Source organism: Pristiophorus japonicus, chromosome 3 (assembly GCF_044704955.1).
Source record: "Pristiophorus japonicus isolate sPriJap1 chromosome 3, sPriJap1.hap1, whole genome shotgun sequence".
NCBI lineage: Eukaryota > Metazoa > Chordata > Chondrichthyes > Pristiophoridae > Pristiophorus > Pristiophorus japonicus.
In genome coordinates, this window is record NC_091979.1 from 185362881 (window position 1) to 185381795 (window position 18915).

The 18915-nt window shown below is 47.4% G+C and overlaps 2 protein-coding genes across 3 annotated transcripts in view; one reads left to right on the forward strand and one right to left on the reverse strand.

Annotated features, from left to right (window-relative positions):
* Positions 1-18915, forward strand: part of orc2 (origin recognition complex, subunit 2) — a 309274-nt gene that overhangs the window by 116830 nt on the left and 173529 nt on the right. The gene's annotated exons all lie outside the window — the stretch shown is intronic.
* LOC139260024 (hyccin 2-like) overlaps positions 11700-18915 on the reverse strand; it is a 122638-nt gene continuing 115422 nt past the window's right edge. For both annotated transcript variants that reach the window (XM_070876090.1, XM_070876089.1), the window contains one exon: positions 11700-15651. In XM_070876090.1, coding sequence (XP_070732191.1) covers positions 15089-15651 — 563 coding nt within the window. In that variant the 3' untranslated portion in view covers positions 11700-15088. The remainder of the gene's footprint in view (positions 15652-18915) is intronic.

Consider the following 18915-nt stretch of genomic DNA (forward strand, 5'->3'; position numbering starts at 1 on the left):
CATGGGGAAAATGTTTTTGGTTGTAGTAGACGCCTACTCCAAATGGATCGTGTGTGACATTTTAAATTCAAGCACATCCTCTGCCACGGTAGAAAGCCAACGGGCAATGTTCACCACCCACGGTCTACCGGACATCTTGGTCAGCGACAATGGCCCGTGCTTCAAAAGCACTGAATTCCAGGACTTCATGGCAGGCAATGGAATTAACCATGTTAGAACGGCACAGTTCAAGCCGGCCTCAAACAGCCAGGCAGAACGAGCAGTGCAGATAATCAAACAGGGGATGCTCAGAATCCAAGGGAGTTCCCTACAATGCCGCTTATCACGCCTCCTGTTGGCCTATAGATCCCGACCACACTCGCTCACAGCGGTTCCACCTGCAGAGCTGCTAATGACAAGGACGCTCAAAACCCGGTTATCCCTTATACACTCCACCATGAAAGAAATTGTCGAGAGCAGGCGCCAGTCACAATATGACTACCATGACAGGAATGCGAGGGCGTGATGTATTGATGTAAATGACCCTGTTTTTGTCCTCAACTACGCTGCAGGGCCCAAATGGCTCGCAGGTGCTGTGGTTGCCAAAGAGGGAAATAGGATTCTGGTAGTTAAACTTACCAATGGACAAATCTGCCGCAAACATGTGGATCAAACAAAAAGGAGGTTCAGCAACTCCATAGAAAAAGCAGAGGAAGAACACGATGTAGAGTTCACTCCACCACAGGTGATCGAACACAGGAACCAAAGGGAGGAGAGCCCAGTCACTGTGGGCAGTCCGGATAGGCCTGAGGCACCACAAACAGCAGACACTCAGGCCAGCGCCCAACAACCGGAGCCCCAACTCAGGCGCTCTACAAGGGAGCGTAAACCACCAGAGACTCAACCTGTGATCCCAATAAGACTTTGGGGGGGGAGGTGATGTCATGTATTCAACCAGCATTGTAGCCCATGTATAATCCGACCTAAGTTGTACACTGAGAACAATGACTACTAGATGGTGAACTTGTGGGAGACACTCCTAACCTAGACCTTCAGATATAAAATGGGAAGCTCAATCCACTTCCTGCACTTGAGTGCTATGAAATAAAGGACAGGTCACAGACCGACCTTCTCTCAAGCATGGGCCTCGAGTGCATTTATACTGTATAGTAAGGACGTATTGGAATGATTAGCAGGAAGACTGCAGAGATCCTTTGTTTGCAGAACAGCTAAAAATTCAATGTAATTACAAGCATACTTGGTTGAACTGCCAGAGTCCAGGTGGCTGTGCCTATGGAAATAATAGGGAGCTTGGGTGCATTCCATCATGACTGAGAGACTTTCGGAGCATATGTGGAGCGGCTAGAAATGTTTGTCACCACAAATAGTATTATCGAAGTTCCCGATGATGAAAACAGTAATCAGGAGTTTCTAGAAAGAAAACAGGCTATTTTCTTGACTGATGCAGACCCCGAGGAGTATGAAACCCTGAAAAATGTGCTTGTTCCCATCAAGCCAAAGGACACATCATTTAGAGATTCTAATCAAGCTAGAACAGCACTACAGTCCTGAGCCCCCGGAAATTGCTGCAAGTTATCAATTTAGAATACGAAATCAATTACCTAACGAAAGTATCAGTGAGTACATTGTAACATTAAAAAAGCTATCCATTCACTGTCATTTCTGAAACTTTCAGGACCAGTGTGTGACTGCTTTGTTTGTGAGATGAAAAATTAAGCAATCAGGATGATGTTGTTGACAACACCTAACTTGACTTTTGATTTAGTTTGTCAGACAGCTACATCAATGGATATGTTCCTCAACCAATATTCCTCAGAATTTCGTACCATTTCCAGTCATCAGACAACCAAGGTGAATCGCCTGCAGGTTAAAAGGAAAAGGCAGTTGGGCTCCAAGGCTTCAGCAACTGTCCAAGGTGGCAATACATTGAAGTCATGCTATCGGTGCCTGGGACAACACATTGCTCAAAGTTGTCCATATGTAAAGATAGAATGCTTCTTCTGCAGGAAAACTGGGCTTCTTGCGAAGGCATGCCGACTGAAGAGTAAACCAACTTTCAAAGCTATAAGTAGAAATACCCAGAGACTACATAGCATGGAAGAAAAGCAACAGGACGAAGAGATACACGTCATCAGGAACATGAGCATATCTAATAGTGAATCGAAAATTATCATCCGAGTAGATGTTGCAGGAACCAGAATACCCATGGAAATCAACACTGGCGTATCTGTGAGCGTAGTACAGGAATTGCTATACCTCAACAAGTTGAGTGATTTTTCACTGGAAAAGTTGAAGATAGAGCTGCGAGGCTACTCAGGAGAGAACATTCCTGTGGTAGGACATATCACCATACCGGTGAAATACAAGGATCAATTTCAGAGCTTGCCTCTCTTAATGGAGGCAGGAGACAAGTTTGCCTTACTAGGAAGAAATTGGTTGGTATCACTGAAGCTGGATTAGAATGAGATTTTTCATGTTGAAACGAGATTTGCATCAAAGGATGATGTCATCAAGAAGTATCCTAAGGTGTTCTGTGAAACAGGCAGTCCGATCCAAGGCTTCAAGGCGAGTGCCAGGGTACAGTTTACTGCAAGCCACGTTCAGTACCATATGCTTGCAAGGAGAGAATTGAGCAAGAACTCAAAAGACTAGAGACTGAGAACATTATCTCTAAGATAGATCTATGTAATTGGGCTGCACCCATTGTTGTTGTACCAAAGTCAGACGATAAGGTAAGATTGTGTGGTGATTATAAAGCAATCGTAAACCAGGTTCTAAAGCGTAATCTACCCAATACATTGCCAAATGTAGAAAATTTGTTCCCAATGCTGACAGGTGGTCAGATCTTCTCAAAGTTAGATTGTCAAGTCTGTAAGCACTCTAGTAATGACTCCACAAGGTAAGGTATTGCACTTGAACTGTTGTGACCTTAGTCCATTTATTGCAGCTCCTGAATGAGGGTACAGTAAGGTAAGCTCCCTTTTATACCTGGTTACCTGCAGTGTACAGGTGACCCCTAGGTTTCCACCAGTTGCACCCTCTGGTGGTACAGGTATAGGGTATACAGTGTGAGGATACATTCAATGGTCTTATGTAACTGTATATTGAATGCAAAGAGTATATACGTACACAACATAGATCTTACAAATGCCTACTTACAACTTGAACTAGATGAGGAGTCCAAGTCAATGCTTGATTATATCAATTTAATAGGCTATCATTTGGAGTGTCTTCCACCCCCGCCATATTCCAAGAAGTGATGAACCAGATTTTGCAAGGCATTGAAGGGTAGTATGTTATTTAGATGACATACTCATTTCAGCACCAAAACAGGCAAATCCAGAATAAAGTATTGAATGAAGTGCTCAAATGGCTAGGGAAGTACAGAGTACGAGTGACTGCTCACAAGTGTGAGTTATTTCAAAACTCAGTGGAGTACTTAGAGCACAGAGTAGACAAAGATGGTTTACATCCAATAAAGCTGGATGCAATTAGAAATGCACCCACTCCCAAGAATGTTACTGAACTTCGATCATTTTTGGGTCTTTTGAACTATGATGGGAAGTTCCGACCAAATTTGGCTACAGTATTACATCCATTGAATGAACTGTTGAAAAAACAGGTCCATTGGAAGTAGTCAGAAGAATGCGACGAAGCATTCAATCAATGTAAAAGCCAGTTGCTAGAGAGCACCATTTTAGTTCACTATGACATATCTAAGGAGATCAAGCTAGCATGTGATGCCTCTCCATATGGAGTTGGGGCAGTGATCTCTCATATACTACGTAGTGGGAAGGAGAGACCAATTGCTTTAGTGCCAGTGAGCGTAATTATGCACAAATCGAAAGGGACCAAAAGTTTTGCATGCAGTTACTTATGGTGGCCAGATCTAGATAAAGATACAGAGTACATTGTTAGTCAGTGTACAACATGTCAATGGGTAAGCAAGAAACCACCATCAGTACCATTACAGCCATGGAAATAGCCTCCCAGGGTGTGGCAAAGGTTACATATCAATTTTGCTGAGCTAGAAGGATAGCAAGTGTTCATTGTGATTGATAGCCATTCGAAGTGAGTAGAGGTGTTTCCAATGTGGAAAATAACAAGTAAAACACTAGACAATTTGTAAAAATTATTTTCTTCATATGGCCTCCCAGAAGAAATTGCATCTGATAATGGATCACAATCTTGTTTGGAAGAATTTACACAGTTCCTGAGCAGAAATAGTGTAAAACATACCAAGGTTCCATCGTACCACCTTGCTTGAAATGGTGCAGCAGAACGCACAGTACAAATTGTAAAACGTGTCCTTATCAAACAAATGTTGGATCCAAATCCAAAGAAACGACAGTTGTCATTGGACCACAAATTGGCAAATTTTCTAATTACTTATCGTAATACTCCTCATACAACAACTGGTAGAATACCAGCAGAGTTGTTTCTCAAACGACAGCTACGAATCAGGTTCTCGTTGTTAAAACCAAACTTGGCACAGTCAATAGAAAAGATTTAAGACAGAAAATGATAGAGATAGAGTAAGAGAGAGAAGTGTGAAATTAAATCAGAAGGTGAGAGTGAACCATGACCATAAATGGTTAAAGTGGTTACCAGAAAGAGTGGTGAAGATATGTGGTCCTCGCACATATTTGGTCAAGATGTTTGGTCATGGACAGGTTAGGTTTGTTCACATTGATCATATTTTCCTACAGCTGTGGAAGAAGTTGAAAGTTGAAATGATTTGATTATTTCTGACTCATCAGATAGTCTTGTTACAAGTAGAGTACCAATAGCATATCCTACATCAGATGTACTAGAAACAAGTCCAAGAGAAAGTCAGAATTTAAGTCTGAATCCGAGTCAGACAGTCACAGTCTGAAGTTGAAGAAAGTTCAAATGTAGATCAAGGGCATCCCTTGAAGACAAATTTTCCTCAGGCTCAGCCGAGAATGAGTCTAAGTTCAACACTATGTTTGGAAGGTTCTGTTCGAGAGTGAAGGTATCTTCTTCGAAACAGAAAACCAGTGGTATATTTTGATTTGTAAATAATGCAAAATAAGTCCATATCTTGTGTTATATATAACCATGCAAGTTAAGTATGATGATTATTTAGTTATAATTACTTCTTCATTAAGGAGGGATAAGTGTAATATAGTTTCCACCTAGTGGACTATTGTGGTAATGCGGCTATTGCTGTTTACAATGATAAAAAGGAATGGAGCCATCTTGTAAGGGTGTGTTTGTGATGTCGTAGAGAATATACCACAGGGGAGAGCGAGACGGGCGGTGGGGGAGGAGGGGGGGAGACTGGGGGAGGGAGAGACAGTGGGGGGGAGAGATGCGGGGGAAGGGAGACAACGGGGAGAGCGAAAGACAGTGATGGTGAGGGGAGAGAGATAGATGGGAGAGCGAGAGAGAATGCGGGTGGTAGGAGAGAGATGGAAGGGGGAGCGAGACTGGGTTTGGGGGGGAGGAGTGGGAGAGAGATGTGAGGGCGCGGAGATAGGTGGGGGGATGAGAGAGATGGGGGAGAGAGAGATGGGTGGAGGAGAGTTGGGGGAGAGACAGGCACTTTGTGGAGAGAGAGATGGGGACTAGAGAGATAAGGGAAGAAGAGACAGCGGAAAGAGAGAGAGACATAGAAACATAGAAAATAGGTGCAGGAGTAGGCCATTCGACCCTTCGAACCTGCACCGCCATTCAATAAAATCATGGCTGATCATTCCTTCAGTACCCCTTTCTCTCCATATCCCTTGATCCCCTTAGCCGTAAGAGCTATATCTAACTCCCTCTTGAATTTATCCAATGAACTGGCATCAACAACTCTCTGCGGCAGGGAATTCAACAGGTTAACAACTCACTGAGTGAAGAAGTTTCTCCTCATCTCAGTCCTAAATGGCCTACCCCTTACCTAAGACTATGTCCCCTGGTTCTGACCTTCCCCAACATCGGGAACATTCTTCCCGCATCTAACCTGTCCAGTCCCGTCATAATCTTATATGTTTCTATGAGATCCCCCTCTCATCCTTCTAAACTCCAGTGAATAAAGACCCAGTTCATCTAGTCTCTCCTCATATGACAGCCCAACCATCCCTGGAATCAGTCTGGTGAACCTTCGCTGCACTCCCTCAATAGCAAGAACGTCCTCCCTCAGACTAGGCAACCAAAACGGTACACAATATTCCAGGTGAGGCCTCACTAAGGCCCTGTACAACTGCAGTAAGACCTCCCTGCTCCTATACTCAAATCCCCTAGCTATGAAGGCCAACATACCATTTGCCTTCTTTACCGTCTGCTGTAACTGCGTGCCCACTTTCAGTGACTGATGAACCATGACACCCAGGTCTCGTTGCACCTCCCCTTTTCCTAATCTGCCGCCATTCAGATAATATTCTGCCTTTGTGTTTTTGCCCCCAAAATGGATAACCTCACATTTATCCACATTATACTGCATCTGCCATGCATTTTCCCACTCATCTGACCTGTCCAAGTCACCCTGCAGCCTTAGCGTCCTCCTCACGGCTCACACCGCCACCCAGTTTAGTGTCATCCGCAAACTTGGAGATATTACACTCAATTCCTTCATCCAAATCATTAATGTATATTGTAAAGAGCTGGGGTCCCAGCACTAAGCCCTGCAGCACTCCACTAGTCACTGCCTGCCATTCTGAAAAGGACCCGTTTATCCCGTCTCTCTGCTTCCTGTCTGCCAACCAGTTCTCTATCCACACCAGTACATTACCCCCAATACCATACGCTTTGATTTTGTACACCAATCTCTTGTGTGGGACCTTGTCAAAAGCCTTTTGAAAGTCCAAATACACCAGATCCACTGGTTCTCCCTTGTCCAATCTGCTAGTTACATCCTCGAAAAAAAAGATATGAATGGGGGAGAGAGAGATATATAATGGGGGAGAGAGAGAGATATAATGGGGGAGAGAGACGGGGGGGGGGTGGAGAGATGGGGGGAGAGAGAGAGAGGGGGCAGAGAGAGATGGGGAGAGAGAGAGAGAGCGAGAGAGAGACGGCAGGGGAGAGACGGGGAAGGAGAGAGAGAGAGACAGGGGAGAGAGATAGTTGTGGGAGACAGAGACGGGGAGAGAGAAATAAAGGGAGAGACAGGGGAGCGATGGTGGGGAAGGGGGAGGGACAGAGGCGGGAGGGAGGGCGGGAAGGAGAGATGCAGGAGGGGGAGCAAGATCGGGGTGGGAGAGAGAGATGGGAGGGTGGGGGAGGAGAGATGGGTGGAGAGAAAGAGACAAGGGAGAGAGAGAGAGACTGGGGGAGTAGAGAGACGGGGGAAAGAGACACTTGATGGAGAGCGAGACGGGGAGGAGAGATGGGGGTGAGAGATGGGGGAGAGAGAGGTGGCTGGGGAGGGGAGAGAGAGAGAGAGAGACTGGAAAGAGAGAGATGGAGGAGGGGAGAGACAGAGACAGAGACAGGATGGGGAGAGATGGAGGGAGGAGAGACAAATAGTTAGTCTGCAGATACAGCAAGTAATCAGGAAGGCAAATGGAATGTTGGCCTTTATTGCAAAGGGGATTGAGTATAAAAGCAGAGAAGTCCTGCTACAACTGCACAGGGTATTGGTGAGGCCACACCTAGAGTATTGCATACAGTTTTGGTCTCTGTATTTAAGGAAGGATATACTTGCATTGGAGGCTGTTCAGAGAAGGTTCACTAGGTTGATTCCAGAGATGAGCTGGTTGAGTAGGTTGGGCCTATACTCATTGGAATTCAGAAGAACGAGAGGTGATCTTATTGAAACATATAAGATAATGAGGGGGCTCAACAAGGTGGATGCAGAGAGGACATTTCCACTCATAGGGGAAACTAAAACTGGGGGACATAGTTTTAGAATAAAGGGCCGCTCATTGAAAAGTGAGATGAGGAATTTCTTCGCTCAGAGGGTTGTAAATCTGTGGAATTCTCTGCCCCAGAGAGCTGAGGAGGCTGGGTCATGGAATATATTTATGGCGGAGACAGACAGATTTTTGAGCGATAAGGGAACAAAGGGTTATGGAGACCAGGCAGGGAAGTGGAGCTGAGTCCATGATCAGATCAGCCATGATCTTATTAAATGGCAGAGGGGCCAAATGGCCTACTCCTGTTCCTAGTTCTTATGTTATGAGAAGAGATGGGGAGAGGGAGAGTCGGAGGGGAGAGAGACGGTGGTGGGTGGGGGGGGAGAGAGAAAGAGAGAGAGATGGACAAGGGAAAGAGAGTGAGAGAGATAGGGGAGAGAGAGAGAGAGAGAGACTGGAGAGGGAGAGAGAGAGAGAGAGAAAGTAGGGAGACAGAGAGGCTGCGAAGAGAGACTGGGGAGAGTGTGACTGGGGGGAGATAGGAGGAAAGACAGAGAGACTGGGGAGAGAGAGAGACTGGGGAGAGAGACAGATAGAAACTGGGGGAGAGAGAAGGAGACAGAGAGACTGGGGAAAGAGAGACAGAGAGAGACTCGGGAGAGAGGAAAAGAGACAGAGAGAGAGACACACACAGCGAGAGAGAGACAGAAAGAGAGAGAGACGAGGGATAGAGAGACTGGGGACAGGGAGAGGGAGAGAGACAGATGCAGAGAGACCCACACAGAGGGAGAGAGGGACAGAGAGATAGACTAGGAGAGACAGAGAGGGAGAGAGACAGACAGAGGGAGGCAGAGAGGGAGAGACAGACAGAGCGTGAGAAAGAGACTGGGGAGAGAGAAAGACAGAGAGATAGAGACTGGGAGAGAGAGAGAGATAGATAGAGAGACTGGGAGAGAGTCAGACAGCGAGAGAGAGAGGGAGAGAACCATTGAAATTTACGGCACAGGAGGCCATTCGGCCCATCATATCACTTCGGCCGACAAAGAGCTATCCAGCCTAATCCCACTTTCCAGCTCTTGGTCCGTAGTCTTATAAGTTACAGCACTTCAAGTTCATATTGAAGTACTTTTTAAATGCTATGAGGGTTTCTGCCTCTACCACCCTTTCAGGCAGCGAGTTCCAGACCCCCACCACTCTCTGGGTGAAAACATTTCTCATTAAATCACCACTAAACCTCCTACCAATTACTTTAAATCTATGCCCCCTGATTATTGATCCCTCTGCTAAGAGAAATAGGTCTGTCCTATCCACTCTATCCATGCCCTCATAATTTTATACACCTCAATTAGGTCTCCCCTCAGCCTCCTCTATTCCAAAAAAACCCCCCAGCCTATCCAATCTTTCCTCATAGCTAAAATTCTCTAGTCCTGGCAACACCTTCGTAAATCTCCTCTGTACCCTCTCTTGCCAATAGCATATTTCCTGTAATGTGTGACCAGAACTGCATGCAGTACTCTAGCTGTGACCTAACTAGTGTTTTATACAGTTCAAGCATAACCTCTCTGCTCTTGTATTCTGTGTCTCGGCTAATAAAGGCAAATATCCCGTTATGCCTTTTTAACCACCTTATCTATCTGGCCTGCTACCTTAAGGGATCTGTGGACATGCACTCCAAGATCCCTCTGTTCCACTACACTTCTTAGTGTCCATTTATTATGTATTCCCTCGCCTGGTTAGCCCTCCCCAAATGCATTGCCTCACACTTCTCCGGATTGAATGCCATTCGCCACTGTTCTGCCCATCTGACCAGTTCATTGATACCTTCCTGCAGTCTACAGCTTTCTTCTTCATTATCAACCACATGGCCGATTTTATATCATCTGCAAAAAAGAGAGCGGGAGAGAGCGAGATAAAGAGACTGGGGTGGGGGAAGAGAGAGATAGAGAGACTGGAAAGAGACAGAGACACAGAGATAGAGAGACTGGGGCGAGAGCAAGGGAGAGAGAGTCTGGGGGAGAGAGAGAGAGAGAGAGGAAGGGAGGGAGACAGAAAGGGAAAGAGAGAGGAGAGAGAGAGAGACAGAGAGGGAGAGGGAGACAGACAGAGAAAGGGAGAGGGAAAGGTGGAGAGAGAGAGAGACAGACAGACAGGGAGAGAGAGGTGGAGAGAGAGAGAGAGAGAGAGAGAGAGAGAGAGAAGGAGAGGGAGAGGGAGAGATACAGAGAAAGAGGGACACACAGAGGAACACTGGGTCTTCAATCCAGAGACGGAGAGTGGGGCTTTAATCCAGAGAGATGAAGAGAGGCAGAGAGTCTTGAGTGTCGTGCTTCTTGAGTGTTGCAGTAGCTGCACCCATCCAGGCGAGTGCTGAGTTTCCATCTCAATCTGACCTGAGCCTTTTCGATGATGGAGATGCTTTGGAGAGTCAGGAGGTGAGCCACTCGGGCACGTGGCTCGGGTGTTGATACGGCTGGTCCAGTTAAGCTTCTGGTCAGTGATAACCTCCAAGATGGCGATGATGGTGCTGCTGAAGGTCACGGCAAAGTGGTTGGGTTCTCCCTTGTTGGAGATGGTAATTTCCTGTCACTTGTACAGCGCAAATGTTACTTGCCACTGTTCAGCCCAAGTCTGGATGTTGTTCAGGTCTGGCTGCAAGGCACAGACTGCTTTGTTATCTGATGACTTGCGAATGGATCTGAGCATTGTGCAATCATCAGCAAACATTCCCGTTGAGGAATGGTATGTCATGAATTTCCCCCGTGTGTGTGATCTGCATTTCATAATGTCAGTTTCCATCATTTGATGCCACATCATCTTTCGGCTGTGCCCTACATACATTCCTGGGCCTAGTGGGCCCGCGCTGACAGGAGCTGAGGGTTTACAGGAAACAATTCAGTTATATTCCAGTGCACAGCTCTGGCTGTGGGATCAGCCTGGCATGAATCAACACCAAACCGGTGCAGTTAGACCACCTCGTCAGTCTCCAATCTTCTGTTTTTTTAAAAAAAGGCTGCGATAAACATTACATTTTTTATGTATTCCTCGCTCATTGTGTAACATTCCTCCACCCCGCAGCACCCAGGCTCCTGTTGGTCTTTAATCACAGCTGGTGAGGGACATTTGAAACTGGCAGGATGCAGCACTGTTGCAGCACACTCAACCCCTCATTTGATCATAAATAATCAGCAGCCTTCACACTCCTGTCACACTTAGACTCTGAACCACCCTTCTCACACTTGCCAGGTAGCGAGTACTGTGGGCAGCTGCCAGGAAGTTCATTTCAGGTGTGGGTGCGTCAGACTGACAGTGCCAGAGGGCTCTGACCACTCCTGCTCTCGATCTTAGGCGGGCTGTGGTGCAGAGAGCACTCTCTCGCTGAGGTACTGGGCGCCAATGTTCCCCCGAAGGTGCGCCGCACACCGCTCACCAGAACCCACACACCACTCACCAGCTGTTCCGCTGGAAGAGATACGGCTGCACAGCAAATTTAAATGACCCATGCAAGGGGAAAAAATTAGAGGGAACGTTGCTGGGCGCCCTCCTGTACCCAACCCGTGGCTAACCCTGTTGCACCAGCATAGACGGTGTGTGTTGGTATAAAGGGCATCAGTGCCAAGCCCAGATATCCAATCCAAGCCATGTCCCTCACACGCCTGGTGACAGGTGAAGCTTAACAGGTGGAGTCCACACCTGAACAAGTAGAACTGGGAAATTCACAGGGGGGTGGCACCAGGGGCACGTATGACCAGCTGTTGCAGGGGATGTCAGCACCCCTGCCACCCATCCCGTCTCCCCTGACTCTCCTTCTCAGTTTTTGACTAGTGCTGATCCCAGAGGGACAGAAAGACCCAACTAATAAAAAGGACAAATAGAAATGTGATGCCAGTCTAGTATCCAGAAACAGCACAGTATTTATTCCAGGTAGAGTTTACAGATAGATAATTTCTCTGCATTGCAGACTGATCTGAATGTTTATACATCTGTATTTACACATTTAAAATCTTTAATCTGTGACAGGTATTTACAGTATCGAGATCACATTCACATCTCTTACATTAACAGTATAGTTCATTTTTAATTTTTAAAAAGCTTTTTGTTCAAAGAATGACAGGTTTACATGCACCAATCCAACCTTCAACGCCTGAATTCCCATTAGATGCCACTCGCACTCCTTTTTCCCAAATACAGCACCCACTTTCTGAGCATCTCACAGGGAACATAGGAATATTCTGGTCTGGATTCTGGACATAATCTGCAGGCTCTTAGAAAAGTGTAGAGTCTGGGAGGCGTGTGGTCTGGCTGCTCATCACTTCAGTTAAGAGGAGCAAGGAAGGTGTGTAACATTTCCCTCCCACTCCGAGTCTCCCGGTGAAGTCAGCAGTTCGACAGACGCTCAACCTCTCTAATCTCACTGGACTCACTCTCACTTCAGCTGAACATTCTTTGGGCAAAATAAATACTTTTATTGATTTCTGCTCACAAGCACCAAGACTGAAGACCGAACAAACACAGCAGTTTAAATTCGCAGAGAATGGGTTGAAAACCTTCAGGTCCATCAGCTCCATAGCTCTTCCCATTTTTGTGGCAGTGGGGAGCTATCTGACCGCTTGTTAAAGGGACCCTGTCCCGTTACCAGCCGGGTAAAACCCAAATTCAACAGCTCCATGTCGCTCGATTGGACAGGAGCACGAGGCTGTAGTCTCCTGCAACCATGTCAGGAACAACTAACCGAGCCCCGGGGGTAACCAGGTCACATAACTCATCACCTTGGTAACTTGTGAAACACGATTAGAACATAAAAGGACAGCTCAATCCAGGGCCATCATGCATCCAGCCCTTGACGGAATGCAAAATCAAAATGTGCAAAAAAAAATCATTTGAATTTATACCTCAGTATCAATTACAGCTAAACTACATTCACCAAACATTGATCCCAGTGCCTGTGACGGCGAAGCTGCAGCTCAATCAAATCCAAGTTTATGTCCTTAAAACATCATCGGAGGCAGCGATTGCACTCATACCTGCCCAACAACATCCAGGTGTTTCTGCTCTGTCAGTAACTGGAAGTAGACCCCCAGTGCTCAGGGAGAGCTCTCCCCACCCATACAAATCAGCCTGGCATTGTACTCCGTGGGAGAGGCAGTGAGCTTGTATGTCCCAAGGACCCCAAACTTTCCTTTACAGGGAAGATGGAGCACAGGTCTTGAGAGATGCCCATGAGCAAATGGCAACCTTGGCCATTAGAGCCAGAGCCACATTACTTCTTAGTTTGGAAGTTGCTACAGTCTTCGTGCCTGACCTGAATTTACAACACACATTTCAGTAGCTGAATATTCTACGGGCAGATGGACAGAGAGAGAAAAACCAATAAACCCCCAAACAGCACAAAATCTCAGACAGTAGCAGCCCTCAGTAACTTGTCTGAGGGTTTTATAGAGACTGGACATAGGAACATGGGCCAGACCCTTGTACCTGGCCCAGGGGTTTATACAGAGACGGATCCTTGTTGCTGGTGCCCCTCATTAAAATGCCTGTGCCAAGCTTGTTCCTGCCATGGGCCTAGGCCCAGCTTCACATCGCAAGGAAATATCTGGACTCCATGAGCGCTCCAATCCCAGATAACCCTACTCCAGGAAAGCTCCGATCCCAGAAAGCCTACTCCAGGAAAGCTCCGATCCCAGATAAACCTACTCCAGGATTAGTTTTGAGGGAACACTCTTCACTAGGATGAGGCTGGCACTGTGGCTTTTTCTAACCAAACAAGTACAGGGCGGCAGAATGATTGGCTTTATATGCAGTGAATCAAGCTCTGCCCAGACAGCCAGAAACACTAAAGTCAGACTACCATCAGATCCTCCATAACAATCAGCTCCAAGCTCACAATGATGGCCTGAGTTAATGCAGCAGGCCCAGAGCTGATCTGTGCTGAACACAAACAGGAGTCAGCAGCACTCTCATCACTATCCAGGTACCCTGGGGTAAGTGTGCACAGTGTGTGTGTGTGTGTGTGTGTGTGTGTATGTGTGACAAACATGACACCGATGTATGTACACACATACAAACATGCACAGACACACACACAGCCAAATACATGCAGAGACACACACACACATACAGACTCACAATTGGGTAAGGTTAGGAGTAAGATCAGTAACCAGAGAGTGTACAAGCTGAGCCCTGATGGCTCCCATGATCATGCACTCAGTCAGTTCATTGTCCAGGTTCACAGACAATAAATGGCTACTGGAGAATGGCCGTGGCCCAGGGACCAGTGCCCCAGAGCCCCAGATATTGGCAGCCAGGGAGAAATCATCAAAAGGGAGGCAGAATAAAAGGAAAATGAAGTTCTTGTTGCTGTTTTAGGAGTTTTGAATGTGCCTCCAGCACATTGGATGCCCAACACTGAACACTACAAATCCCAGCCCTGGTGCACAGATGACCATTTGAGGGTGTGATTTTACAGGGTGCCTGAGTGTCGAAGAAGCAGTGACCAACACTGACCAGCTACTCGGGAGCGTGAGGCCTTTTAGAGACTGCCACCCTTTAGGGGGATTAAGTTAGTTGTGTCTCTTAGCTGTACACAGGTAACTACTTTAACTCAATAATCAATCATATACATCACAAGGAGGCAGCTCATCAAACGCTAAGTGGGGCTTTTCCCAAAGGATGAGTTTAGCGGAGAGTGGGTCTAAGATCGCCCTGGCATACACACACTGCTCTGACAGTGCTTTATCGACGCTCCGTGCTTGCTGAGTTGCTTCAACAGCTTTACAGATACTCCGTTTCTCAGTGCTTCTTTAGAGACGCTCCCTTCTCAGTTTATCAATGCTCCTTTACAGATGCTCCCTGCTGTGTTAACACAATCTTTCTTTGGTGAGAGACATTTTCTGCTTTCTATCCTTTAATAAATGTAAGCGTGAGCAAAAGAATGTCTGGGTCTTTTTGAAGGCAGCGAAGTGTGTTCTGAAGAAGTGGACCAGGCGGCGGAACAGACGGTCAGTGCCAGCAAATCTCCTCAGTCAGGACTGGCATCAAATGGATTGCACATCACCCGAAGATTAGGTAGGGAGCAGACTGTGCGGGAACATGTGGTGCTGCACAGCCCGCTTCCTGCAGACTCCTTTATTGCTCTTCCAGTGTAAAATATATATATTTTTAAACTCACAATAATCGTCACTTGGAAATAAACGGGGCTAAGAGCTGGGGAGGGAGAAACGGGACACCTCCCACAGAGAATGGAGATTCCCAAACGGTAGTGACTGGGGAGGAGGGGCAGTGACTGCCTACACCTGGGAAATGAGCTGCATGTTAAAGCTGGGCGATCGGGATTGTTTGGTAAGAGGAGCTCCCGGGGAGAGCAGGTCCTTGGCCTCGCCACCTCGGCCCAGCCGCTCCTCCTGGAGGCTGATGGTGGAAAACCGGTTAGCGTTACCGAGCACCAGATTGGAGCTCCCGTCTAGTGCCTGGCTCCCATTCACCTGATCGAAGGACTTGGTGGAGGAGGTACTAGCCGTCCGCACCAGGCCAACAGCTGCTGCTTTAGATGCTGGCTGACTGCTCGTATTCAGCAGGTGTTTCTTCACAGGAGTCAGCTCCATGGCGTCTGTGACAGAGCGGACTTGCGCCAGCTTACGACCGCCTGTGTCCCGGCTGCACTCAGCTAGCCCATCAGCCTTGCATGGCAACGCCTGATCTTTCTCTCTGCCTATCAGGCTGCCTGGACCTTTCCTCAGACTGCTGCTCTTAGACCCACTTGGTTGACTGCTACTGGAGGCCCCTGATGAGAATCCCTCGTCTGCGTCAGTGAAGTGGGTGGTCTCCTCTACTCCGCTTGCACCATTCAGATCTGTGAAACAACAAACAGAACGGTTCAGGGAGTGGTCACTTGCAAGAAGTAATGCAGGCTGAGCAATCTCCCATACAAAGTCATTGCATCGTGATGCAGTCCCTCACACCCACCACAAACTCCAGCCCTCAGTCCCTCACACCACAAACTATGGCCCTCAGTCCCTCACACCCACCACAAACTCCGGCCCTCAGTCCCTCACACCACAAACTCTGGCCCTCAGTCCCTCACACCCACCACAAACTCCGGCCCTCAGTCCCACACACCACAAACTCCGGCCCTCAGTCCCACACACACACCACAAACTCCGGCCCTCAGTCCCTCACACCACAAACTCTGGCCCTCAGTCCCTCACACCCACCACAAACTCCGGCCCTCAGTCCCTCACACCCACCACAAACTCTGGCCCTCAGTCCCTCACACCCACCACAAACTCCGGCCCTCAGTCCCTCACACCACAAACTCTGGCCCTCAGTCCCTCACACCCACCACAAACTCCGGCCCTCAATCACACACAACACAAACTCCGGCCCTCAGTCCCTCACACCACAAACTATGGCCCTCAGTCCCTCACACCCACCACAAACTCCGGCCCTTAGTCCCTCACACCACAAAATCTGGCCCTCAGTCCCTCACACCCACACACCACAAACTCCGGCCCTCAGTCCCTCACACACACACACCACAAACTCCGGCCCTCAATCCCTCACACACACACACCATAAACTCTGGCCCTCAGTCCCTCACACACACACACCACAAACTCCGGCCCTCAGTCCCTCACACACACCACAAACTCCGGCCGTCAGTCCCTCACACACACCACACACTCCGGCCCTCAGTCCCTCACACACACCACAAACTCCGGCCCTCAGTCCCTCACACACACCACAAACTCCGGCCCTCAGTCCCTCACACACACCCACACACCACAAACTCCAGCCCTCAGTTCCACCCATACACCACAATCTCCAGCACTCTACCTCACACACAACAATTTATACAGCGTCTTTAACATAGTAAAAAATCCCAAGGCACTTCACAGGAGCGTTAGCAAACAAAATATGAAACTGAGCCCAAATAACTAGATATTAGGACCAATCTCCCTTTGAGATACACAGCTTTTAAATGTTAAAAAATGCACATGCGCGGTACTTTGAATGAGCCACGCACCCCCAAAAATGAAAGGAAACATTGATTTGGACATGTGACAAAAAGCTTAGTCTTAAAGGAGAATTAAAGAAGGGCAATGTTTAGGGAGGGAATTCCAGAGCTTAGTGTCTCAACAGCTGAAGACATGGCCACCAATGGTGGTGCGAAGGATGTCAGGAATGCACAAGAGGCCAGAATTGGAGGAGCACATATATCTTGGAGGGCTGGAGAAAGTTAGAGATAGGGATTGGTAAGGCCATGGAGGGATTTGAACACTATGATGATGATAAAATCGAGACTTTGCATAACCAGGAGCTAATGCAGCACAGGGGTGATGGGTGAACGGGACTTGTTGCGAGTTAGCATATGGGCAGCAGAGGTTTGAATGAGCTCAAGTTTACGGAGGATGCAAAGTGGGAAGCCAGCCAGGAGTGCATTGGAATTGTCTAGTCTAGAGGTAAAAAAGGCATGGATGAGCGTTTCATGAGATGATTTGATTCAGGGGCAGAGGTGGGCGATGTTACGGAGGTGGAAGTCGGCGGTCTTGGTAATAGTGTGGATATGTGGTCAGAAGCTCAGCTTAGGGTCAAATAGGACACCAGAGTTGCGAACAGTCTGGTTCAGCCTCAGACAGTGGCCAGGAAGAGGGATGGAGTCGGTGGCTAAAGAACGGAGTTTGTGGCGGGGACCCAAGACAACGGCTTCGGTGTTTTCAATAATTAATTTTAAGAAATGTACTGGATGTCAGACATGTAGCATGACAAATCAAAAGGAGTGAGGTAGAGCTGGGTGTCATCAGCATACATGTGGAACCTGACCCCATGTCTTCGGATGATGTCACCGAGGGGCAGCATGTAGATAAGGAAGAGGAAGGGGCGAAGGATAGATCCTTCAGGACTGAAATCAGGAAACATTTATTCACATAAAGGATAGTGGAAATCTGGAACTCTCACCCCCAAAAGACTGGATGCTGGGGGTCACTTGAAATTTTCAAAACTGAGATCGATAGATTTTTGTTGGGTAAGGGTATGATGGGATATGGAGCCAAGGTGAGCAAATGGAGTTGAGGTACAGATCAGTCATGATATAATTGAATGGCGGAACAGACTCGATTGGCTGAATGGCCTATTCTTGTTCCTATGTTCCATCAGGAAGGAAATGGCTTGGCAATGGGAGGAACCCTGCACCCAGTCATGAAGTTTAAACTAGTTCATGGGTCTGACAGTACAACAATAACTTGCATTTATTTATGTAGCACCGTTTAACATAGTAAAACATCCCAAGGTGCTTGGCAGGAACGTTATCAGACAAAAATTGACAGAGCCACTTAAGGAGATAGTAGGACAGCTTAGTCAAAGAGGTAGGTTTTAAGGAGTGTCTTAAAGGAGGAAAGAGCTGTAAAAAGGCTGAGAGGGAATTCCAGAACGAGTGATTAGGTAGCTGAAGGTACAGCCGCCAATGGTGGAGCAATTAAAATCAGGGATGCACAATAAGAGTGGGGGCATCATAGGCAGAATATAATGGCCTTGCTTGTTCCGAGACACCCAAGCAAACCAGGCTACATTGGTTTATGGGCTAACAAGCTAACTGTTTCATGGAAAATACAGCGTTCATATAAATAAAATGTGGTTCCTGTTTTGTTTGGTTCACCAGATATCTGTGAGTCTCCAGACCAAGGTACCAAAGAGTATACAATTGTAGAATTTCTGTTTGCCTGATATGGAGTGCACACACTGACCCTTAGAGACAACCTCACTCCCCTATCTCAGCATAGGCACAGGCTGGCAACAGCTAAGGGTTAGAGACACCCAAATGTGCACAGGGCATTGCTGGAGACCAACTAAAACCACACACCGTTCCACACATAACACTGGTGAGCTGCGAACCATCAGCTGAGAACCACCCTGGAGCCAAGTGGGCAGAATCGCAGCCCCCGGCGATAGGTTCCATTAGTGAGCCAGGCCAGCTGGTCAATCTCCACCAGTGCTCTCCCGGGGGTGAGGAACTGAGGCACTGCTTGGCCAAAGTATTTGGTCATCAAATCTGTCAGCTGCTGACTCATTGCCAAGTATTCACGAGCAAGCTTGAAGTCAACTTGGCCCAGACAAGAGA